This window comes from Salmo salar, chromosome 15 (assembly GCF_965601325.2).
Source record: "Salmo salar chromosome 15, fSalSal1, whole genome shotgun sequence".
Taxonomy (NCBI): Eukaryota; Metazoa; Chordata; class Actinopteri; order Salmoniformes; family Salmonidae; genus Salmo; species Salmo salar.
In genome coordinates this window covers 5,847,062-5,866,837 of record NC_138305.1, presented here as the reverse complement: position 1 = coordinate 5,866,837, position 19,776 = coordinate 5,847,062, and the positions used below count along the sequence as shown (strand labels likewise).

At 39.2% G+C, this 19,776-nt stretch overlaps 1 protein-coding gene across 1 annotated transcript; it reads right to left on the bottom strand.

The window, feature by feature from the left end:
- Nucleotides 1-9,426: 9,426 nt before the first annotated feature.
- Nucleotides 9,427-11,275, bottom strand: LOC106570889 (C-X-C motif chemokine 11-1). The gene is made up of 4 exons (XM_045695237.2): nucleotides 11,138-11,275; nucleotides 10,827-10,953; nucleotides 10,394-10,486; nucleotides 9,427-9,779 (listed from the first exon to the last, which is right to left on the bottom strand). Exons 1-4 carry the CDS (start codon nucleotides 11,205-11,207, stop codon nucleotides 9,767-9,769), a joined length of 303 nt encoding a protein of 100 aa, XP_045551193.1. The 5' UTR covers nucleotides 11,208-11,275; the 3' UTR covers nucleotides 9,427-9,766.
- Nucleotides 11,276-19,776: the final 8,501 nt, after the last annotated feature.

Here is a 19,776-nt window from a genome sequence, read left to right as displayed (position 1 = left end):
TTTGGACTATTTTCTACATTGTAGAATAGTAGTGAAGACATCAAAACTATTTATTTTCAAATAATGTGGCCCCAATCAACAACTTCAATTTGAAGTATTTGAAAGTATTTTCAATTATTTATTTCCAAGTACATTATTTAACATACCCAACCGACCTGGGTTAAATGCATGGGACTGCATTTCAATCAGTGATTTTTATATTTTCAAACACATGCCAAGACTTTTCAAGTGTATTTCCAAAATACATACCAATATTCAACTACTTGTCAAATAAAAAATATCTAATACAGTAAAGATCTAACACAGTAATTGAAAAAAAAAAGTATCTGATCTCAGATCTGATTGTGACCCGTAATTAAGGCTCTCTGTCAGATGAATGATCTGATCTCAGACCTGTAATTAAAGATCCCTGTCAGATGAATGATCTGATCTCAGACCTGTAATTATGGACCCCTGTCAGATGAATGATCTGATCTCAGACCTGTAATTATGGATCCCTGTCAGATGAATGATCTGATCTCAGACCTGTAATTATGGATCCCTGTCAGATGAATGATCTGATCTCAGACCTGTAATTAAGGATCCCTGTCAGATGAATGATCTGATCTCAGAACTGTAATTAAGGATCCCTGTCAGATGAATGATCTGATCTCAGACCTGTAATTAAGGATCCCTGTCAGATTAATGATCTGATCTCAGACCTGTAATTAAGGATCCCTGTCAGATGAATGATCTGATCTCAGACCTGTAATTAAGGATCCCTGTCAGATTAATGATCTGGTCTCAGACCTGTAATTAAGGATCCCTGTCAGATGAATGATCTGATCTCAGAACTGTAATTAAGGATCCCTGTCAGATTAATGATCTGATCTCAGACCTGTAATTAAGGATCCCTGTCAGATGAATGATCTGATCTCAGAACTGTAATTATGGATCATCCCTGTCAGATTAATGATCTGGCTCAATATGGTATATTTATCAACTTAGAGGACTGTGTTGATAGTAGCCTACTGTAGAATAACTGACTGGGTGAAAAGCAGATTCTGTGGAAAAGTTCCCGTTTCCAGGAAAGAAGTTACTGTCCATTTGAAAAAGGGCCAAATGGAAGTGAAACTGAAAGTGAATACAGGCCTAGTTCCCTCCTTATTGAAGGAATGTAGTTTCAGTTTGGGACTTTCCCTTTCACCTCTTACATCTGGTCGGTTTAAATGGGATAGTAGGTAAATGGTTTGATTTCAAGGAATGCAGTTGTGTCCCTGTGTGTTAATATACAAAGTAGTAGAGTAGTACACTACCAAACTACCACAAATGTATGAATAAACTCACATTTCCTTTTAAGAATCTGATACTGTTCAGATTAACTTTTTTTCCAGAACAAAGAACCAACCAGACATGAAAGTTACTTTAGGAAACGTTGTTTTTAATACAAGGTACAACAACCACCAACAAACCACAGCAATACTGGTAAGAAAGATGGTGGTACTGTTATAAGAACAGTATCAGAGATTTAAAGGTTTAAATGACATCAAGTGGATTTAGTGAAGAGATGGGTAGAACAGAGACAAAGTAACATGATGACACCAAAGAATATGAAGCTGTGGTTTAAAACAGGAAGTGGCAACACTGAATTCTAGAGAATCACACAACTTTGTGTGTGTGTGTGTGTGTGTGTGTGTGTGTATTTCTGTGTGAGTGTATCTCTTTGTGTGTGTGTGTGTGTGTGTGTCTCTCTGTGTGTGTGTGTGTATTTGTGTGTGAGTGTATCTCTGTGTGTGTGTCTGTGTGTTTGTGTATTTGATTTGTGTGTGAGTGTATCTCTGTGTGTGTGTGTGTGTGTGTGTGTGTGTGTGTGTGTGTGTGTGTGTGTGTGTGTGTGTGTGTGTGTGTGTGTGTGTGTGTGTGTGTGTGTGTGTGTGTGTGTGTGTGTGTGTGTCTGTGTGTTTACAAGATAAACAGCGAAAGTCAATTAAAAAAACAATTTTGCTATTAAATTCATTTCTGAATTTCTTTTTGCGAGTAACATTCCCCTTTACTCCTGGTTACAATAATAGGCTAATCATCTTGACGTGTAGGCTATGCAATTACCAATAGGCAGGTTTCCAATGACTCAGGTTTATTTGATTAAAGCAATGTCGGCAAAGACATCTTTGTGACATGTGTAATGGAAGAAGCCACTGCTCCTAAACCGCCATAAAAAAGCCAGACTACGGTTTGCAACTGCACATGGGGACAAAGATCATACTTTCTGGAGAAATGTCCTCTGGTCTGATAAAATAAAAATAGAACTGTTTGGCCATAATGACCATTGTTATATTTGGAGGATAAAGGGGGATGCTTGCAAGCTGAAGAACACCATCCCAACCGTGAAGCACGGGGTTGGCAGCATCATGTTGTGGGGGTGCTTTGCTGCAGGAGGGACTGGTGCACTTCATAAAATAGATGGCATTATGAGGGAGGAAAATCATGTGGATATATTGAAGCAACATCTCAAGACATCAGTCAGGAAGTTAAAGCTTGGTCGCAAATGGGTCTTCAAACTGGACAATGACCCCAAGCATACTTCCAAAGTTGTGGCAAAATGGCTTAAGGACAACAAAGTCAAGGTATTGGAGTGGCCATCACAAAGTACTGACCTCACTCCTATTGAAAATCTGTGGGCAGAACTGAAAAAGCATGTGCGAGCAAGGAGGCCTACAAACCTGACTCAGTTACACCAGCTCTGTCAGGAGAAATGGGCCAAAATTCACCCAACTTAGTGTGGGAAGCTTGTAGAAGGCCACCTGAAACGTTTGACCCAAGTTAATAATAGATTGTAATGAGGTTTAGCATTGAGTGAGTCATTTGTCCCAAAAAATTAGCTTTAAGGTTTTTTTTAAATATTTAGCACCAACCTATTGCTAGTTACCCATTCTAAAACTGACTGGAGCTCTATGTTAAGTGTCTCTGATATTAATTTTACTGTTGTAGCCGACGTGTATACTGTTGAGTCATCAGTGTACATAGACACACAGGCTTTATTCAAGGTCATTGGAAGGTCATTTGTAAAAACAGAAAACAATAATAGCCCTAGCCGGTTGCCCTGCGGTACACCACACTCAACTGAATTTTCATGAGAGAGCCTTCCATTAACAAAACCCCTCTGTGTTCTATTAGATAGGTAACTCTGTGTTCTATTAGATAGGTAACTCTGTGTTCTATTAGTTAGATAACTCTCAATAAACCCTCTGAGTTCTATTAAATTGGTAACTCTGGGTTCTATTAGATAGGTAACTCTGGGTTCTATTAGATAGGTAACTCTGTGTTCTATTAGATAGGTAACTCTGGGTTCTATTAGATAGATAACTCAGGGTTCTATTAGATTGGTAACTCTGTTCTATTAGATAGGTAACTCTGTGTTCTATTAGATAGGTAACTCTGGGTTCTTTTAGATAGGTAACTCTGTGTTCTATTAGATAGATAACTGTGTGTTCTATTAGATAGGTAACTCTGTGTTCTATTTGATAGGTAACTCTGGGTTCTACTAGATAGGTAACTCTGGGTTCTAATAGATAGGTAACTCTGGGTTCTATTAGATAGGTAACTCTGGGTTCTATGAGATAGGTAACTCTGTGTTCTATTAGATAGATAACTCAGGGTTCTATTAGATAGGTAACTCTGTGTTCTATTAGATAGGTAACTCTGTGTTCTATTAGATAGGTAACTCTTGGTTCTTTTAGATAGGTAACTCTGTGTTCTATTAGATAGATAACTGTGTGTTCTATTAGATAGGTAACTCTGTGTTCTATTTGATAGGTAAATCTGGGTTCTATTTGATAGGTAACTCTGGGTTCTAATAGATAGGTAACTTTGGGTTCTAGTAGATAGGTAACTCTGGGTTCTATTAGATAGGTAACTCTGGGTTCTATTAGATAGGTAACTCTGGGTTCTAATAGATAGGTAACTCTGTGTTCTATTAGATAGGTAACTCTGTGTTCTATTTGATAGGTAACTCTGGGTTCTATTAGATTGGTAACTCTGTTCTATTAGATGGTAACTCTGTTCTATTAGATAGGTAACTCTGGGTTCTTTTAGATAGGTAACTCTGTGTTCTATTAGATAGATAACTGTGTGTTCTATTAGATAGGTAACTCTGTGTTCTATTTGATAGGTAACTCTGGGTTCTATTAGATAGGTAACTCTGGGTTCTAATAGATAGGTAACTCTGGGTTCTATTAGATAGGTAACTCTGGGTTCTATGAGATAGGTAACTCTGTGTTCTATTAGATAGGTAACTCTGTGTTCTATTTGATAGGTAACTCTGGGTTCTATTAGATAGGTAACTCTGGGTTCTATTAGATAGGTAACTCTGGGTTCTATTAGATAGGTAACTCTGGGTTCTATTAGATAGGTAACTCTGGGTTCTATTAGATAGGTAACTCTGGGATCTAATAGATAGGTAACTCGGGGTTCTAATAGATAGGTAACTCTGGGTTCTAATAGATAGGTAACTCTGGGTTCTATTTGATAGGTAACTCTGTGTTCTATTAGATAGGTAACTCTGTGTTCTATTTGATAGGTAACTCTGTTTTCTATAAGATAGGTAACTCTGTGTTCTATTAGATAGGTAACTCTGTGTTCTATTTGATAGGTAACTCTGTGTTCTATTAGATAGGTAACTCTGGGTTCTATTAGATAGGTAACTCTGTGTTCTGTGAGATAGGTAACTCTGGGTTCTATTAGATAGGTAACTCTCAATCCATAATAAGGTAGACGATGCAAATCCATAACGCCTACGTTTTTTCAGCAATAGATTATGATAAATGACATCAAAAGCTGCACTGAAGTCTGTAAGAACCGACACTGGGGTAGAGAAGCAGGTACGGAGAGTGAACATTTCATTTTGCACCGACATGGAACAGGACAGGAACAGCGTCAGAACCGGTTAACACAATGACATACGACAATTAATGCAGATGCGGGGAACAGAGCTGGGGAACAGACAGAGATAGGGGAGGTAAAGTCCAGGTCAGTGCAATGAATCGCTGATGTGCGTGATGAGGGATGCAGGTGTGCGTAATGATGGTGGCAGGAGTGCGTAGTGCTGGGCAGGGAGGGAGAGCGGTAGCAGGCGTGACAAAGTCTAACAAAACAGCTCCCACAATCTTCTTACCATCAATTTCTTTCAGCCAATCATCAGTCATTTGTGTCAGTACCAAGGATGTTGAGTGCCCTTCCCTATAAGCATGCTGAAAGTCTGTTGTTTGTTTTCTGTCAAAAACCATAGTATTTGATCAAACACAATTTTTTCCAAAAGTTTGCTAAGCATTTGTAACAGGCTGATTGGTCGGCTGTTTGAACCATTAAATGATGCTCTGCTGTTCTTGGGTAGCTGAATGACCTTGGTCTCCCTCCATGTCTGAGGGCACACCGTCTTCTAACCTTCAATTGAAGATGAGGCAAACAGGAGTCAAAATGTATTCTGCTACCAACCTCAGCAAATTTACCATCAAGGTCGTCGGTACCAGGTGGTTTGTCCTTATGTATAGATAGCAAAAACAAATGTCACCTCTTCCATACCCTTTGTGGAAGAGGTGGAACTCAAACTTTGTGGAACTCAAATCTACAGTGCTTGTATTTCATTATTTGGTACATTATGCACGAATATGAAGGCTCAGCATTTGTTGTTTGCATGTCATACCTAAGTTTGCTAGTCTTGTCAACAACAAAGATATTAAAGTGGTTGGCAATATCAAAGGGTTTTGTTATGAACAAGCCATCTGCCTCAATGAAGGATGGAGGCGAGTTTGCTTTTTTCCCTGGAATTTAATTTAAAGTACTCAAGAGTTTTTTACTTTCATTCTTTATATTATTTATGTATGTTCCATAGTATAGTTTCTTATTTTCATTATTTTAGTTACGTAATTTCTCAATTGACTATGTTTGCCAGTCTGCTGTGTTGTCAGACTTATTTGCTTTTCCCTTTGCCTCATCCCACTCAGCCCTACAGTTTTTCAAATCATCATCTATCTCAAATCAAATCAAATTGTATTTGTCACATGCTCCGAATGCTTACTAACAAGCCCTTGACCAAAAATGCAGTTTTAAGAAAGACTTAAGAAAATTACAAAAGTTTAAAAAAATCAAATCAATCAAAAAGTAACACAATACATCTACATAACAATAACGAGGTTATATACTGGGGCAACCAGTACCGAGTCAATGTGGAGGCTATATACTGGGGCTACCGGTACCGATTCAATGTGGAGGCTATATACTGGGGCTACCGGTACCGATTCAATGTGGAGGCTATATACTGGGGCTACCGGTACCGATTCAATGTGGAGGCTATATACTGGGGCTACCGGTACCGAGACAATGTGGAGGCTATATACTGTTGCTACAGGTACCGAGTCAATGTGGAGGCTATATACTGGGGCTACCGGTTCCGAGTCAATGTGGAGGCTGTGTACTGGGGATACCGGTACCGAGTCAATGTGGAGGCTATATACAGGGGCTACCGGTACCGAGTCAATGTGGAGGCTATATACTGGGGCTACCGGTACCGAGTCAATGTGGAGGCTATATACTGGGGATACCAGTACCGAGTCAATGTGGAGGCTATATACTGGGGATACCGGTACCGAGTCAATGTGGAGGCTATATACTGGGGATACCGGTACCGAGTCAATGTGGAGGCTATATACTGGGGATACCGGTACCGAGTCAATGTGGAGGCTATGTACTGGGGCTACCGGTACCGAGTCAATGTGGAGGCTATATACTGGGGCTACCGGTACCGAGTCAATGTGGAGGCTATATACAGTGAGGGAAAAAAGTATTTGATCCCCTGCTGATTTTGTCCGTTTTGCCCACTGACAAAGAAAGGATCAGTCTATAATTTTAATGGTAGGTTTATTTGAACAGTGAGAGATAGAATAACAACACAAATATCCAGAAAAACGCATGTCAAAAATGTTAGAAATTGATTTGCATTTTATTGAGGGAAATAAGTATTTGACCCCCTCTCAATCAGAAAGATTTCTGGCTCCTAGGTGTCTTTTATACAGGTAATGAGCTGAGATTAGGAGCACACTCTTAAAGGGAGTGCTCCTAACCGCAGCTTGTTACCTGTAAAAAAGACACCTGTTCACAGAAGCAATCAATCAATCAGATTCCAAACTCTCCACCATGCCCAAGACCAAAGAGCTCTCCAAGGATGTCAGGGACAAGATTGTAGACCTACACAAGACCATCGCCAAGCAGCTTGGTGAGAAGGTGACAACAGTTGGTGCGATTATTCGCAAATGGAAGAAACACAAAAGAACTGTCAACATCCCTCGGCCTGGGGCTCCATGCAAGATCTCACCTCGTGGAGTTGCAATGATCATGAGAACGGTGAGGAATCAGCCCAGAACTACACGGAAGGATCTTGTCAATGATCTCAAGGCAGCTGGGACCATAGTCACCAAGAAAACAATTGGTAACACACTACGCCGTGAAGAACTGAAATCCTGCAGCGCCCGCAAGGTCCCCCTGCTCAAGAATACATATACAGGCCCGTCTGAAGTCTGCCAATGAACACCTGAATGACTCAGAGGACAACTGGGGAAAGTGTTGTGGTCAGATGAGACCAAAATGGAGCTCTTTGACATCAACTCAACTCGCCGTGTTTGGAGGAGGAGGAATGCTGCCTATGACCCCAAGAACACCATCTCCACCGTCAAACATGGAGGTGGAAATATTATGCTTTGGGGGTGTTTTTCTGCTAAGGGGACAGGACAACTTCACCGCATCAAAGGGACGATGGACGGGGCCATGTACCGTCAAATCTTGGGTGAGAATCTCCTTCCCTTAGCCAGTGCATTGAAAATTGGTCTTCAATGTTTATTCCCGCATCACAATGACCCAAAACACACGGCCAAGGCAACAAAGGAGTAGCTCAAGAAGAAGCACATTAAGGTCCTGGAGTGGCCTAGCCAGTCTCCAGACCTTAATCCCATAGAAAATCTGTGGTGGGAGCTGAAGGTTTGAGTTGCCAAACGTCAGCCTCGAAACCTTAATGACTTGAAGAAGATCTGCAAAGAGGAATGGGACAAAATCCCTCCTGAGGTGTATGCAAACCTGGTGGCCAACTACAAGAAACGTCTGACCTCTGTGATTGCCAACGAGGGTTTTGCCACCAGGTACTAAGTCATGTTTTGCAGAGGGGTCAAAAACGTATTTCCCTCATTAAAGTGCAAATCATTTTTTAACATTTTTGACACGTATTTTTCAGGATTTTTTTTGTTATTCTGTCTCTCACTGTTCAAATAAACCTACTATTAAAATTATAGACTGATAATTTCTTTGTAAGTGGGCAAAAGTACAAAATCAGCAGGGGATCAAATACTTTTTCCCCCCACTATACAGGGGTACCGGTACCGAGTCAATGTGGAGGCTACATACTGGGGCTACCGGTACCGAGTCAATGTGGAGGCTATATACTGGGGCTACCGGTACCAAGTCAATGTGGAGGCTATATACTGGGGCTACCGGTACCGAGTCAATGTGCGAGGTACAGGTTAGTCGAGGTAATTTGTAATGTAACTATGCATAGATAATAAACAGTAAGTAGTAGCAGTGTAAAAACAATGTAGATTGTGAGGGTGTCCATTTGAATAGTTGTTCAGCAGGTTTATGGCTCGGGGGTAGAAGCTGTTAAGGAGCCTTTTGGTCCTAGACTTGGCGCTCCGGGAACCGCTTGCTGTGCGGTAGCAGAGAGAGAACAGTCTATGATTTGGGTGACTGGAGGGCATTTGGCAGTTCTTACAGGCAGTTTCTTGATGGGCGCATGACACGATCGTGTCTTGGAGCTCTACAGCTTAGTTGTTGCTCTGACATGCGCTGTCAACTGTGGGAGCTTATATAGACAGGTGTGTGTCTTTCCAAATCATGTCCAATCAATTGAATTTACCACAGGTGGACAGTCAAGTTGTCGAAATATCTCAAGGGTGATCAATGGAAACAGGATGTACCTTTCACGTCCTGACCATAGTAAGATGTTATTTTCTATGGTAGAGTTGGTCAGGGCGTGACAGGGGGTGTTTTTCTATGTTTTCTATTTCTATGTTCATGTTCTAGTTTTTAATTTCTATGTTGGTTTTGTTTGGGATGATCTCCAATTAGAGGCAGCTGGTCCTCGTTGTCTCTAATTGGAGATCATACTTAAGTAGGGTTTTTTTTCCACCTGAGTTTGTGGGAGATTATCTATGAGTCAGTATATGTTTCACCTCTGCGTCACGGTTTGTTGTATTTTTTCATTCAGTTTATTTAGGTATTGCATAGTTTCACAGTGTAAATTAAATGTTGAATGACACACACGCTGCACTTTGGTCCGCTTCTCCTTACGACAACCGTGACAGTACCTGAGTTCAATTTCGAGGAAAAGAGGAAAAATAGAGCAACAAGTAGAGTCAAATGCTTCTTTATTAATTTGATAGAAAAACTGAAAAATACATACATATATTCTTGACATTACATAATAAAAAAGTATATTTACATATTTACATGCTTTTTATTTTTTCCATTGGAAATATTAGAAATGTCTCTCAACTAGTAAGTCATGTTGTGTAACAGATACTGACTTTGTAAATATAAAATACAACTTTCTAAGTACCATTCAACAGTGTAAACATATATTTAGGCAGTCTTCAGGCTGTCTTCAGGCAGTTTTCAGGCAGTCTTCTTTGCATTCCTCAGGAATAGCTCTCTCTCCATCAAGTTCTCACCTGAACTGGTGTCGTTAATTTTACTGCACACTCCTGAAAGGAAAAACAATCATTATCCATATATCATTAGTACATATATCAATAACACATATATCATTAATAAATGTATAATGTACATATAGTAATACACATATTACTGATATAATGCTGATGTACTGATATAATACTGATATACTGATTTACTGATATACTGATGTACTGATATAATACTGATGTATTGATGTACTGATATAATACTGATGTACTAATATAATACTGATGTACTGATATAGTACTGATATACTGATTTACTGATATACTGATGTACTGATATAATACTGATATACTGATAAAATACCATTATACTGATATAATACTGATGTACTGATATAATACTGATGTACTGATATAATACTGATGTACTGATATAATACTGATAAAATACCGATGTACTGATATAATACTGATGTACTGATATAATACTGATGTACTGATATCGTACTGATATAATACTGATGTACTGATATAATACTGATGTACTGATATAATACTGATGTAGTAATATCATACTGATATAGTGATGTGAGTATTGCTCTGTTGAGAATAATGCGTATGGATCAGTTACTGTGTATTGAAGTTGTAATGAAGTCTGCATATGAAGTCCTCACCTTTGGTTTTTCAGTATTTTCTCAATGGTTTTCTTGGCAAATGGAGCCTCTGGATTCAGACACTTCTTCCCTTTTCCGTTCTTCAGAGTGACACTGAATATACAAGGAGAGAGAGACTACTGTTAGAAGTTATCCATCACAACTTTCAACTGAGGATAGAGAGAAATAATATTATCTTAATAGCAGGTGTACAAATAAATAGTAACATTCACCATTGTGTCCATCTACTAAGCTAGTCACAATATACACTGATATGAATATAGTACAGACAGACAGACAGACAGACAGACAGACAGACAGACAGACAGACAGACAGACAGACAGACAGACAGACAGACAGACAGACAGACAGACAGACAGACAGACAGACAGACAGACAGACAGACAGACAGACAGACAGACAGACAGACAGACAGACAGACAGATTTCTTACATGATCTCCATGTTCCGGCAGGAGTGGCTAGAGGTGTACACTTCGAGCTTCTCAATGAGAACAGGTTTAACGTGGTTCACCATTCCATTCAGACACAGGCACCGAGCTTTAGAATGACCCACTTGGCCTGGGGATGACAAGAAAAGGTTATGACATGTTTGGTTATGGTATTATTGCAGCTAAGATCTAAACTCTTCAGTCAGAAATCCAACTTAATATTTGACTACACTTCTCCCTGGCTATGCTACAGATTTCTAATAAAGATGTCAAAGATATTAGAAATATAATTCAAAATATTTCATAGATGTTACCTTCAACATTGACCAGGAGCAGACAGGCCAGGAAGCTGATGAGGACTGTTGATGTCATCATGTTGGTCATGGATACTGCTTCTTCAGTTTCTTTAAGAGTCTGGATGGACAGCTCAGTCAAGTGATGGATGTTGTGAATGGAGGAGAGCTTGGCTTGTATTTATACTGTATTTATATTAAGCCCCACCCTTTCTCTGACAGTCATCCAATGAGAAGGGGAGAGAGAGAAAGAGAGGGGTTTTCCCTGTCCTCTGTTTCAGCTCCTTTCTCCTTTTCCCTGCTTCTCCTTACACACAGGATTTCCCATTTCTCAGAAACACTCTCTCTGACAGTGAAATTTGAGGCGTGTTTAAGACAGAGAGATGATAGAACCTGTCTTTCCTTTTCCATCCCAAATGGCACCCTATTCCCTATATAGTACACTACTTTAGACCAGAGCCCTATTCCCTATATATTTAACTACTTTAGACCAGAACCCTATTCCCTATATACTGCCCTACTTTAGACCAGAGCCCTATTCCCTATAAAGTACACTACTATAGACCAGAGCCCTATTCCCTATATAGTGCACTACTTTAGACCAGAGCCCTATTCCTTATATAGTGCACTACTTTAGACCAGAGCCCTAATTCCTATATAGTTAACTACTTTAGACAAGAGCCCTATTCCCTATATAGTACACTACTTTTGACTAGAGCCCTATTCCCTGTATAGTGCACTACTTTTTGCCAGAGGCCAATTCCCTATATAGTTAACTACTTCAGACCAGAGCCCTATTCCCTATGAAGTGCAGTACTTTTGACTAGAGCCCTATTCCCAATATAGTGCACTACTTTTGACCAGAGCCATACTCCCTATATATAGTGCACTACTGTTGACCAGAGCCCTATTCCCTATATAGTGCACTACTTTTGACCAGAGCCCTATTCCCTATATAGTGCACTACTTTAGACCAGAGCCATATTCCCTATGTAGTGCACTCCTTTTGTCCAGAGCCAAAAAAACTATATAGTGCACTTCTTTTGACCAGAGCCCTATTCCATATATAGTGCACTACTGTTGACCAGAGCCCTATTCCCTATGCAGAACACTACTTTTGACCAGAGGACTATTTGTGCCATTTGAAAGTTAACCATGGCCTTCTTGGTTACATTTCCATGATATCAAAGATAACGACGTCAGGCTACCTTAAGACACGTTTGGCACCACTAATGGTGTCCCTATTATTCCCATGCGAAACAGTTCAGACATATATTATGACAACATTTTGTCAAGTCTTTGAGAAGTTTTGGTCTTCGGCAAGGTGTTTTTTCAGCTGTTCCTGAGGCAAGCCAAAGTTCGGTAGCCAAAGTCTACGCCTGTTTGTCGGTGATTGGTCAACAGTAGGGATTCTTCAATGAAGTGTATTTTGTCGTTCAATGAGAGACGACTCATTTTCATGCATATTATTGCACTTGAGAAACACTGCATCCAAACATTTTAGTTAGATGTAAAATTGCACGACTAAAGACTTCCTCTGCAAAAATGGCAAAATGAATTACAGATTTCTTTAGTTATCTCAGATTAATTCTGACTACTTTTGAGGATTTATATACTGGCTACAGCGTTTCTGTTTTTTTCTAGTTTTTCAAGCTTAGGTCTTTTAACGAAGTATGCGAGGCACACATGTCCCAAGTACTGCTAGGAGTTAACCTAATACAGCAAGCATTAAAAAAACACCTGAAACTATACTGAACAAACATATAAACGCAACATGTAAAGTGTTGGTTCCATGTTTCAGGAGCTGGGAGTATTTATGTTTGTAATAAAACCCTTTTGTGTCGAAAAACTCATTCTGATTGGCTCCCCATTGGGTGGGCCTGAAAAGAATATACACAGTACGAGTCAAAAGTGTGGACACACCTACTCATTCTTTCTTTTCTTTATTTGGACTATTTTCTACATTGTAGAATAGTAGTGAAGACATCAAAACTATTTATTTTCAAATAATGTGGCCCCAATCAACAACTTCAATTTGAAGTATTTGAAAGTATTTTCAATTATTTATTTCCAAGTACATTATTTAACATACCCAACCGACCTGGGTTAAATGCATGGGACTGCATTTCAATCAGTGATTTTTATATTTTCAAACACATGCCAAGACTTTTCAAGTGTATTTCCAAAATACATACCAATATTCAACTACTTGTCAAATAAAAAATATCTAATACAGTAAAGATCTAACACAGTAATTGAAAAAAAAAGTATCTGATCTCAGATCTGATTGTGACCCGTAATTAAGGCTCCCTGTCAGATGAATGATCTGATCTCAGACCTGTAATTAAAGATCCCTGTCAGATGAATGATCTGATCTCAGACCTGTAATTATGGACCCCTGTCAGATGAATGATCTGATCTCAGACCTGTAATTAAGGATCCCTGTCAGATTAATGATCTGATCTCAGACCTGTAATTAAGGATCCCTGTCAGATGAATGATCTGATCTCAGACCTGTAATTAAGGATCCCTGTCAGATTAATGATCTGGTCTCAGACCTGTAATTAAGGATCCCTGTCAGATGAATGATCTGATCTCAGAACTGTAATTAAGGATCCCTGTCAGATTAATGATCTGATCTCAGACCTGTAATTAAGGATCCCTGTCAGATGAATGATCTGATCTCAGAACTGTAATTATGGATCATCCCTGTCAGATTAATGATCTGGCTCAATATGGTATATTTATCAACTTAGAGGAATGTGTTGATAGTAGCCTACTGTAGAATAACTGACTGGGTGAAAAGCAGATTCTGTGGAAAAGTTCCCGTTTCCAGGAAAGAAGTTACTGTCCATTTGAAAAAGGGCCAAATGGAAGTGAAACTGAAAGTGAATACAGGCCTAGTTCCCTCCTTATTGAAGGAATGTAGTTTCAGTTTGGGACTTTCCCTTTCACCTCTTACATCTGGTCGGTTTAAATGGGATAGTAGGTAAATGGTTTGATTTCAAGGAATGCAGTTGTGTCCCTGTGTGTTAATATACAAAGTAGTAGAGTAGTACACTACCAAACTACCACAAATGTATGAATAAACTCACATTTCCTTTTAAGAATCTGATACTGTTCAGATTAACTTTTTTTCCAGAACAAAGAACCAACCAGACATGAAAGTTACTTTAGGAAACGTTGTTTTTAATACAAGGTACAACAACCACCAACAAACCACAGCAATACTGGTAAGAAAGATGGTGGTACTGTTATAAGAACAGTATCAGAGATTTAAAGGTTTAAATGACATCAAGTGGATTTAGTGAAGAGATGGGTAGAACAGAGACAAAGTAACATGATGACACCAAAGAATATGAAGCTGTGGTTTAAAACAGGAAGTGGCAACACTGAATTCCAGAGAATCACACAACTTTGTGTGTGTGTGTGTGTGTGTGTGTTTGTGTGTGTGTGTGTGTGTGTGTGTGTGTGTGTGTGTGTGTGTGTGTGTGTGTGTGTGTGTGTGTGTGTGTGTGTGTGTGTGTGTGTGTGTGTGTGTGTGTGTGTGTGTGTCACTGTGTGTGTGCGTGTGTGTGTGTGTGTGTGTCTGTGTGTATTTGTGTATTTGATTTGTGTGTGTCTGTATCTCTGTGTGTGTGTGTGTGTGTGTGTGTGTGTGTGTGTGTGTGTGTGTGTGTGTGTTTACAAGATAAACAGCGAAAGTCAATAAAAAAAACAATTTTGCTATTAAATTAATTTCTGAATTTCTTTTTGCGAGTAAGGCATTCGCCTTTACTCCTGGTTACAATAATAGGCTTATCATCTTGACGTGTAGGCTATGCAATTACCAATAGAAAGGTTTCCAATAACTCAGGTTTATTTGATTAAAGCGATGAAGCCAAAGACATCTTTGTGACATGTGTAATGGAAACGGCAGATATAGGAGCCATTTTCTAAAGATCGACAACATTTTTATTCGTTCGACAGGGGGTGATTTTTATTTTTGTTGAACTTTCTTTATTAGCACAAATTATGATGGAGCCAGTGTTGAATGTACACAGGGCTCGTGATGTCATCACGTAACTAGAAAGCATTTCATTCTAAATGCCTACTGCTTACTAAATAAAATATGTGTATCTCGGGGAAAGGTTACGTGACATGTGTACAACATGGCCGGTGTCAGTAAACGTCTGCAAAAAAGTGTAATGAAATTGTTGGCAGCAGACCTGGTTAGGCTGTTTTCATGTTATCCAGAGGTAAACAAATCATCAGCCAGAGCGTCAAGTGTGCGCTTCGAGAGCGAAACGAGATGGGTGGGGCTAAAGCTTAGGGTGAGGGTGTGAACGATGCTGAATGGGTGTAGACAAAGAAGTGCTCTTCAACAGATCGCTAAACATTCAAAGGTAATTTTGTCAAAACTGAGTTGACAAGTTGATCAACTTTCAAAGCAGAATTACTATCCAATTGTTACTCTATACCATTTTGTAGATCTGAGTCTGTACTTTTATATACTGTAAAAAACAAACACAATTTCAAATTTTGCTACGTAAGACCAAATCCACGTGGGGAGTCACACATGTGCAGTTTTGTCACACAACACAATGCCACAGACGTTTACATTTTGTGGGAGCACTCATTTGGCATGCTGACTGCCCGAATGTTCACCAGAGCTGTTGCCAGATAATTTAATGTTAATTTCTTTACCATAAGCCGCCTGCAACGTCATTTTAGAGAATTTGGCAATACGTCCAACCAGACTCACAAACGCAGACTTCGTGTAACCACGACAGCCCGGATTTTTTATGACTTAAAGTAATGATGGACAGTCATTTCTCTTTCCTTCTTGAACTGATCTTGCTGTAATATGGACTTGGTCTTTTACCAAATACAGCTATCTTCTGTATACCAACCCTAGCTTGCCACAACACAATTGATTGGCTCAAACCCATTAAGGAGGAAAGAAAGGAGGAAAGAAAGGAAAGAAATTCCACAAATTAACTTTTAACAAGGAACACCTGTTAATTGAAATGCATTCCAGGTTACTACTTCAAAAAGCTGGTTGAGAGAATGCCAGAGTGTGCAAAGCTGTCATCAAGGCAAATGGTGGCTACTTTGAAGATCCTAAAATATATTTTGATTTATTTAAAACTTTTTTGGCTACTACATGATTCCATATGTGTTACTTATAGTTTTGATGTCTTCATTATTGTTCTATAGTAAAAAACCCTACTCCTAACCCTTGAATGAGTAGGTGTGTCCTAACTTTTGGCTGGTACTATATATATCAACTGTACATAAAAATATATATGTTTATGATGTCTTCATTATTGTTCTATGGTAAAAATAAAGAAAAACCCTTGAATGAGTAGGTGTGTCCAAACTTTTGACTGGTACTATATATATATATACAGTTGATGTCGTAAGTTTACATACACCTTAGCCAAATACATTTAAGCTCAGTTTTTCACAATTCCTGACATTTAATCCAAGCAAAAATTCCCTGTGTTAGGTCAGTTAGGATCCCAGAACCAAAGCAAAGGACCTTGTGAAGATGCTGGTTGAAACATGTACAGAGTATCTATATCCACAGTAAAGTGAGTCCTTTATCGACATAACCTGAAAGGCCGCTTAGCAAGGAAGAAGCCACTGCTCCTAAACAGCCATAAAAAAGCCAGACTACGGTTTGCAACTGCACATGGGGACAAAGATCATACTTTCTGGAGAAATGTCCTCTGGTCTGATAAAATAAAAATAGAACTGTTTGGCCATAATGACCATTGTTATATTTGGAGAAAAAAGGGGGATGCTTGCAAGCTGAAGAACACCATCCCAACCGTGAAGCACGGGGTTGGCAGCATCATATTGTGGGGGTGCTTTGCTGCAGGAGGGACTGGAGCACTTCACAAAATAGATGGTCTCATGAGGGAGGAAAATTATGTGGATATATTGAAGCAACATCTCAAGACATCAGTCAGGAAGTTAAAGCTTGGTCGCAAATGGGTCTTCCAACTCGACAATGACCCCAAGCATACTTCCAAAGTTGTGGCAAAATGGCTTAAGGACAACAAAGTCAAGGTATTGGAGTGGCCATCACAAAGTACTGACCTCAATCCTATAGAAAATCTGTGGGCAGAACTGAAAAAGCATGTGCGAGCAAGGAGGCCTACAAACCTGACTCAGTTACACCAGCACTGTCAGGAGAAATGGGCCAAAATTCACCCAACTTAGTTTGGGAAGCTTGTCGAAGGCCACCTGAAACGTTTGACCCAAGTTAATAATAGATTATAATGAGGTTTAGCATTGAGTGAGTCATTTGTCCCAAAAAATGTGATTTAGGTTTTTTTTTATATTTAGCACCAACCTATTGCTAGTTACCCATTCTAAAACTGACTGGAGCTCTATGTTAAGTGTCTCTGTTATTAATTTTACTGTTGTAGCCGACGTGTATACTGTTGAGTCATCAGTGTACATAGACACACAGGCTTTATTCAAGGTCATTGGAAGGTCATTTGTAAAAACAGAAAACAATAATAGCCCTAGCCGGTTGCCCTGCGGTACACCACACTCAACTGAATTTTCATGAGAGAGCCTTCCATGAACAAAAACCCTCTGTGTTCTATTAGATCGGTAACTTTGTGTTCTTTAGATAGGTAACTCTGTGTTCTATTAGATAGGTAACTCTGTGTTCTATTAGATAGGTAACTCTGTGTTCTATTAGATAGGTAACTCTGTGTTCTATTAGATAGGTAACTCTGTGTTCTATTAGATAGGTAACTTTGTGTTCAATTAGATAGGTAACTCTGTGTTCTATTAGATAGGTAACTCTGTGTTCTTTAGATAGGTAACTCTGTGTTCTATTAGATAGGTAACTCTGTGTTCTATTAGATATGTAACTCTGTGTTCTATTAGATAGGTAACTCTGTGTTCTATTAGATAGGTAACTCTGGGTTCTATTAGATAGGTAACTCTGGGTTCTATTAGATAGGTAACTCTGGGTTCTATTAGATAGGTAACTCTGGGTTCTATTAGATAGGTAACTCTGGGTTCTATTAGATAGGTAACTCTGGGTTCTATTAGATAGGTAACTCTGGGTTCTATTAGATAAGTAACTCTGGGTTCTATTAGATAGGTAACTCTGTGTTCTATTAGTTAGGTAACTCTGTGTTCTATTAGATAGGTAACTCTGGGTTCTATTAGATAGGTAACTCTGGGTTCTATTAGATAGGTAACTCTGTGTTCTATTAGTTAGGTAACTCTGTGTTCTATTAGATAGGTAACTCTGGGTTCTATTAGATAGGTAACTCTGGGTTCTATTAGATAGGTAACTCTGGGTTCTATTAGATAGGTAACTCTGTGTTCTATTAGTTAGGTAACTCTGTGTTCTATTAGATAGGTAACTCTGGGTTCTATTAGATAGGTAACTCTGGGTTCTATTAGATAGGTAACTCTGTGTTCTATTAGTTAGGTAACTCTGTGTTCTATTAGTTAGGTAACTCTGTGTTCTATTAGATAGGTAACTCTGTGTTCTATTAGATATGTAACTCTGTGTTCTACTAGATAGGTAACTCTCAAACCATAATAAGGTAGACGATGCAAATCCATAACACCTACGTTTTTCAGCAATAGATTAAGATCAATGACATCAAAAGCTGCACTGAAGTCTGTAAGAACCAACACTGGAGTAGAGAAGCAGGTACGGAGAGTGAACATTTCATTTTGCACCGACATGGAACAGGACAGGAACAGCGTCAGAACTGGTTAACAGAATGACATACGACAATTAATGCAGAAGTGGGGAACAGAGCTGGGGAACAGACAGATATAGGGGAGGTAAAGTCCAGGTCAGTGCAATGAATCGCTGATGTGCATGATGAGGGATGCAGGTGTGCGTAATGATGGTGGCAAGAGTGCGTAGTGCTGGGCAGGGAGGGAGAGCGGTAGCAGGTGTGACAAAGTCTAACAAAACAGCTCCCACAATCTTCTTACCATCAATTTCTTTCAGCCAATCATCAGTCATTTGTGTCAGTACCAAGGATGTTGAGTGCCCTTCCCTATAAGCATGCTGAAATTCTGTTGTTAATTTGTTTTCTGTCAAAAAACATAGTATTTGATCAAACACAATTTTTTCCAAAAGTTTGCTAAGCATTTGTAACAGGCTGATTGGTCGGCTGTTTGAACCATTAAATGATGCTCTGCTGTTCTTGGGTAGCTGAATGACCTTTGACTCATGTCTGAGGGCACACCGTCTTCTAACCTTCAATTGAAGATGAGGCAAACAGGAGTCAAAATGTATTCTGCTATCAACCTCAGCAAATTTACCATCAAGGTCGTCGGTACCAGGTGGTTTGTCCTTATGTATAGATAGCAAAAACAAATGTCACCTCTTCCATACCCTTTGTGGAACTCAAATCTACAGTGCTTGTATTTCATTATTTGGTACATTATGCACGAATATGAAGGCTCAGCATTTGTTGTTTGCATGTCATACCTAAGTTTGCTAATCTTGTCAACAACAAAGATATTAAAGTGGTTGGCAATATCAAAGGGTTTTGTTATGAACAAGCCATCTGCCTCAATGAAGGATGGAGCCGAGTTTGCTTTTTTCCATGGAATTTAATTTAAAGTACTCAAGAGTTTTTTACTTTCATTCTTTATATTATTTATGTATGTTCCATAGT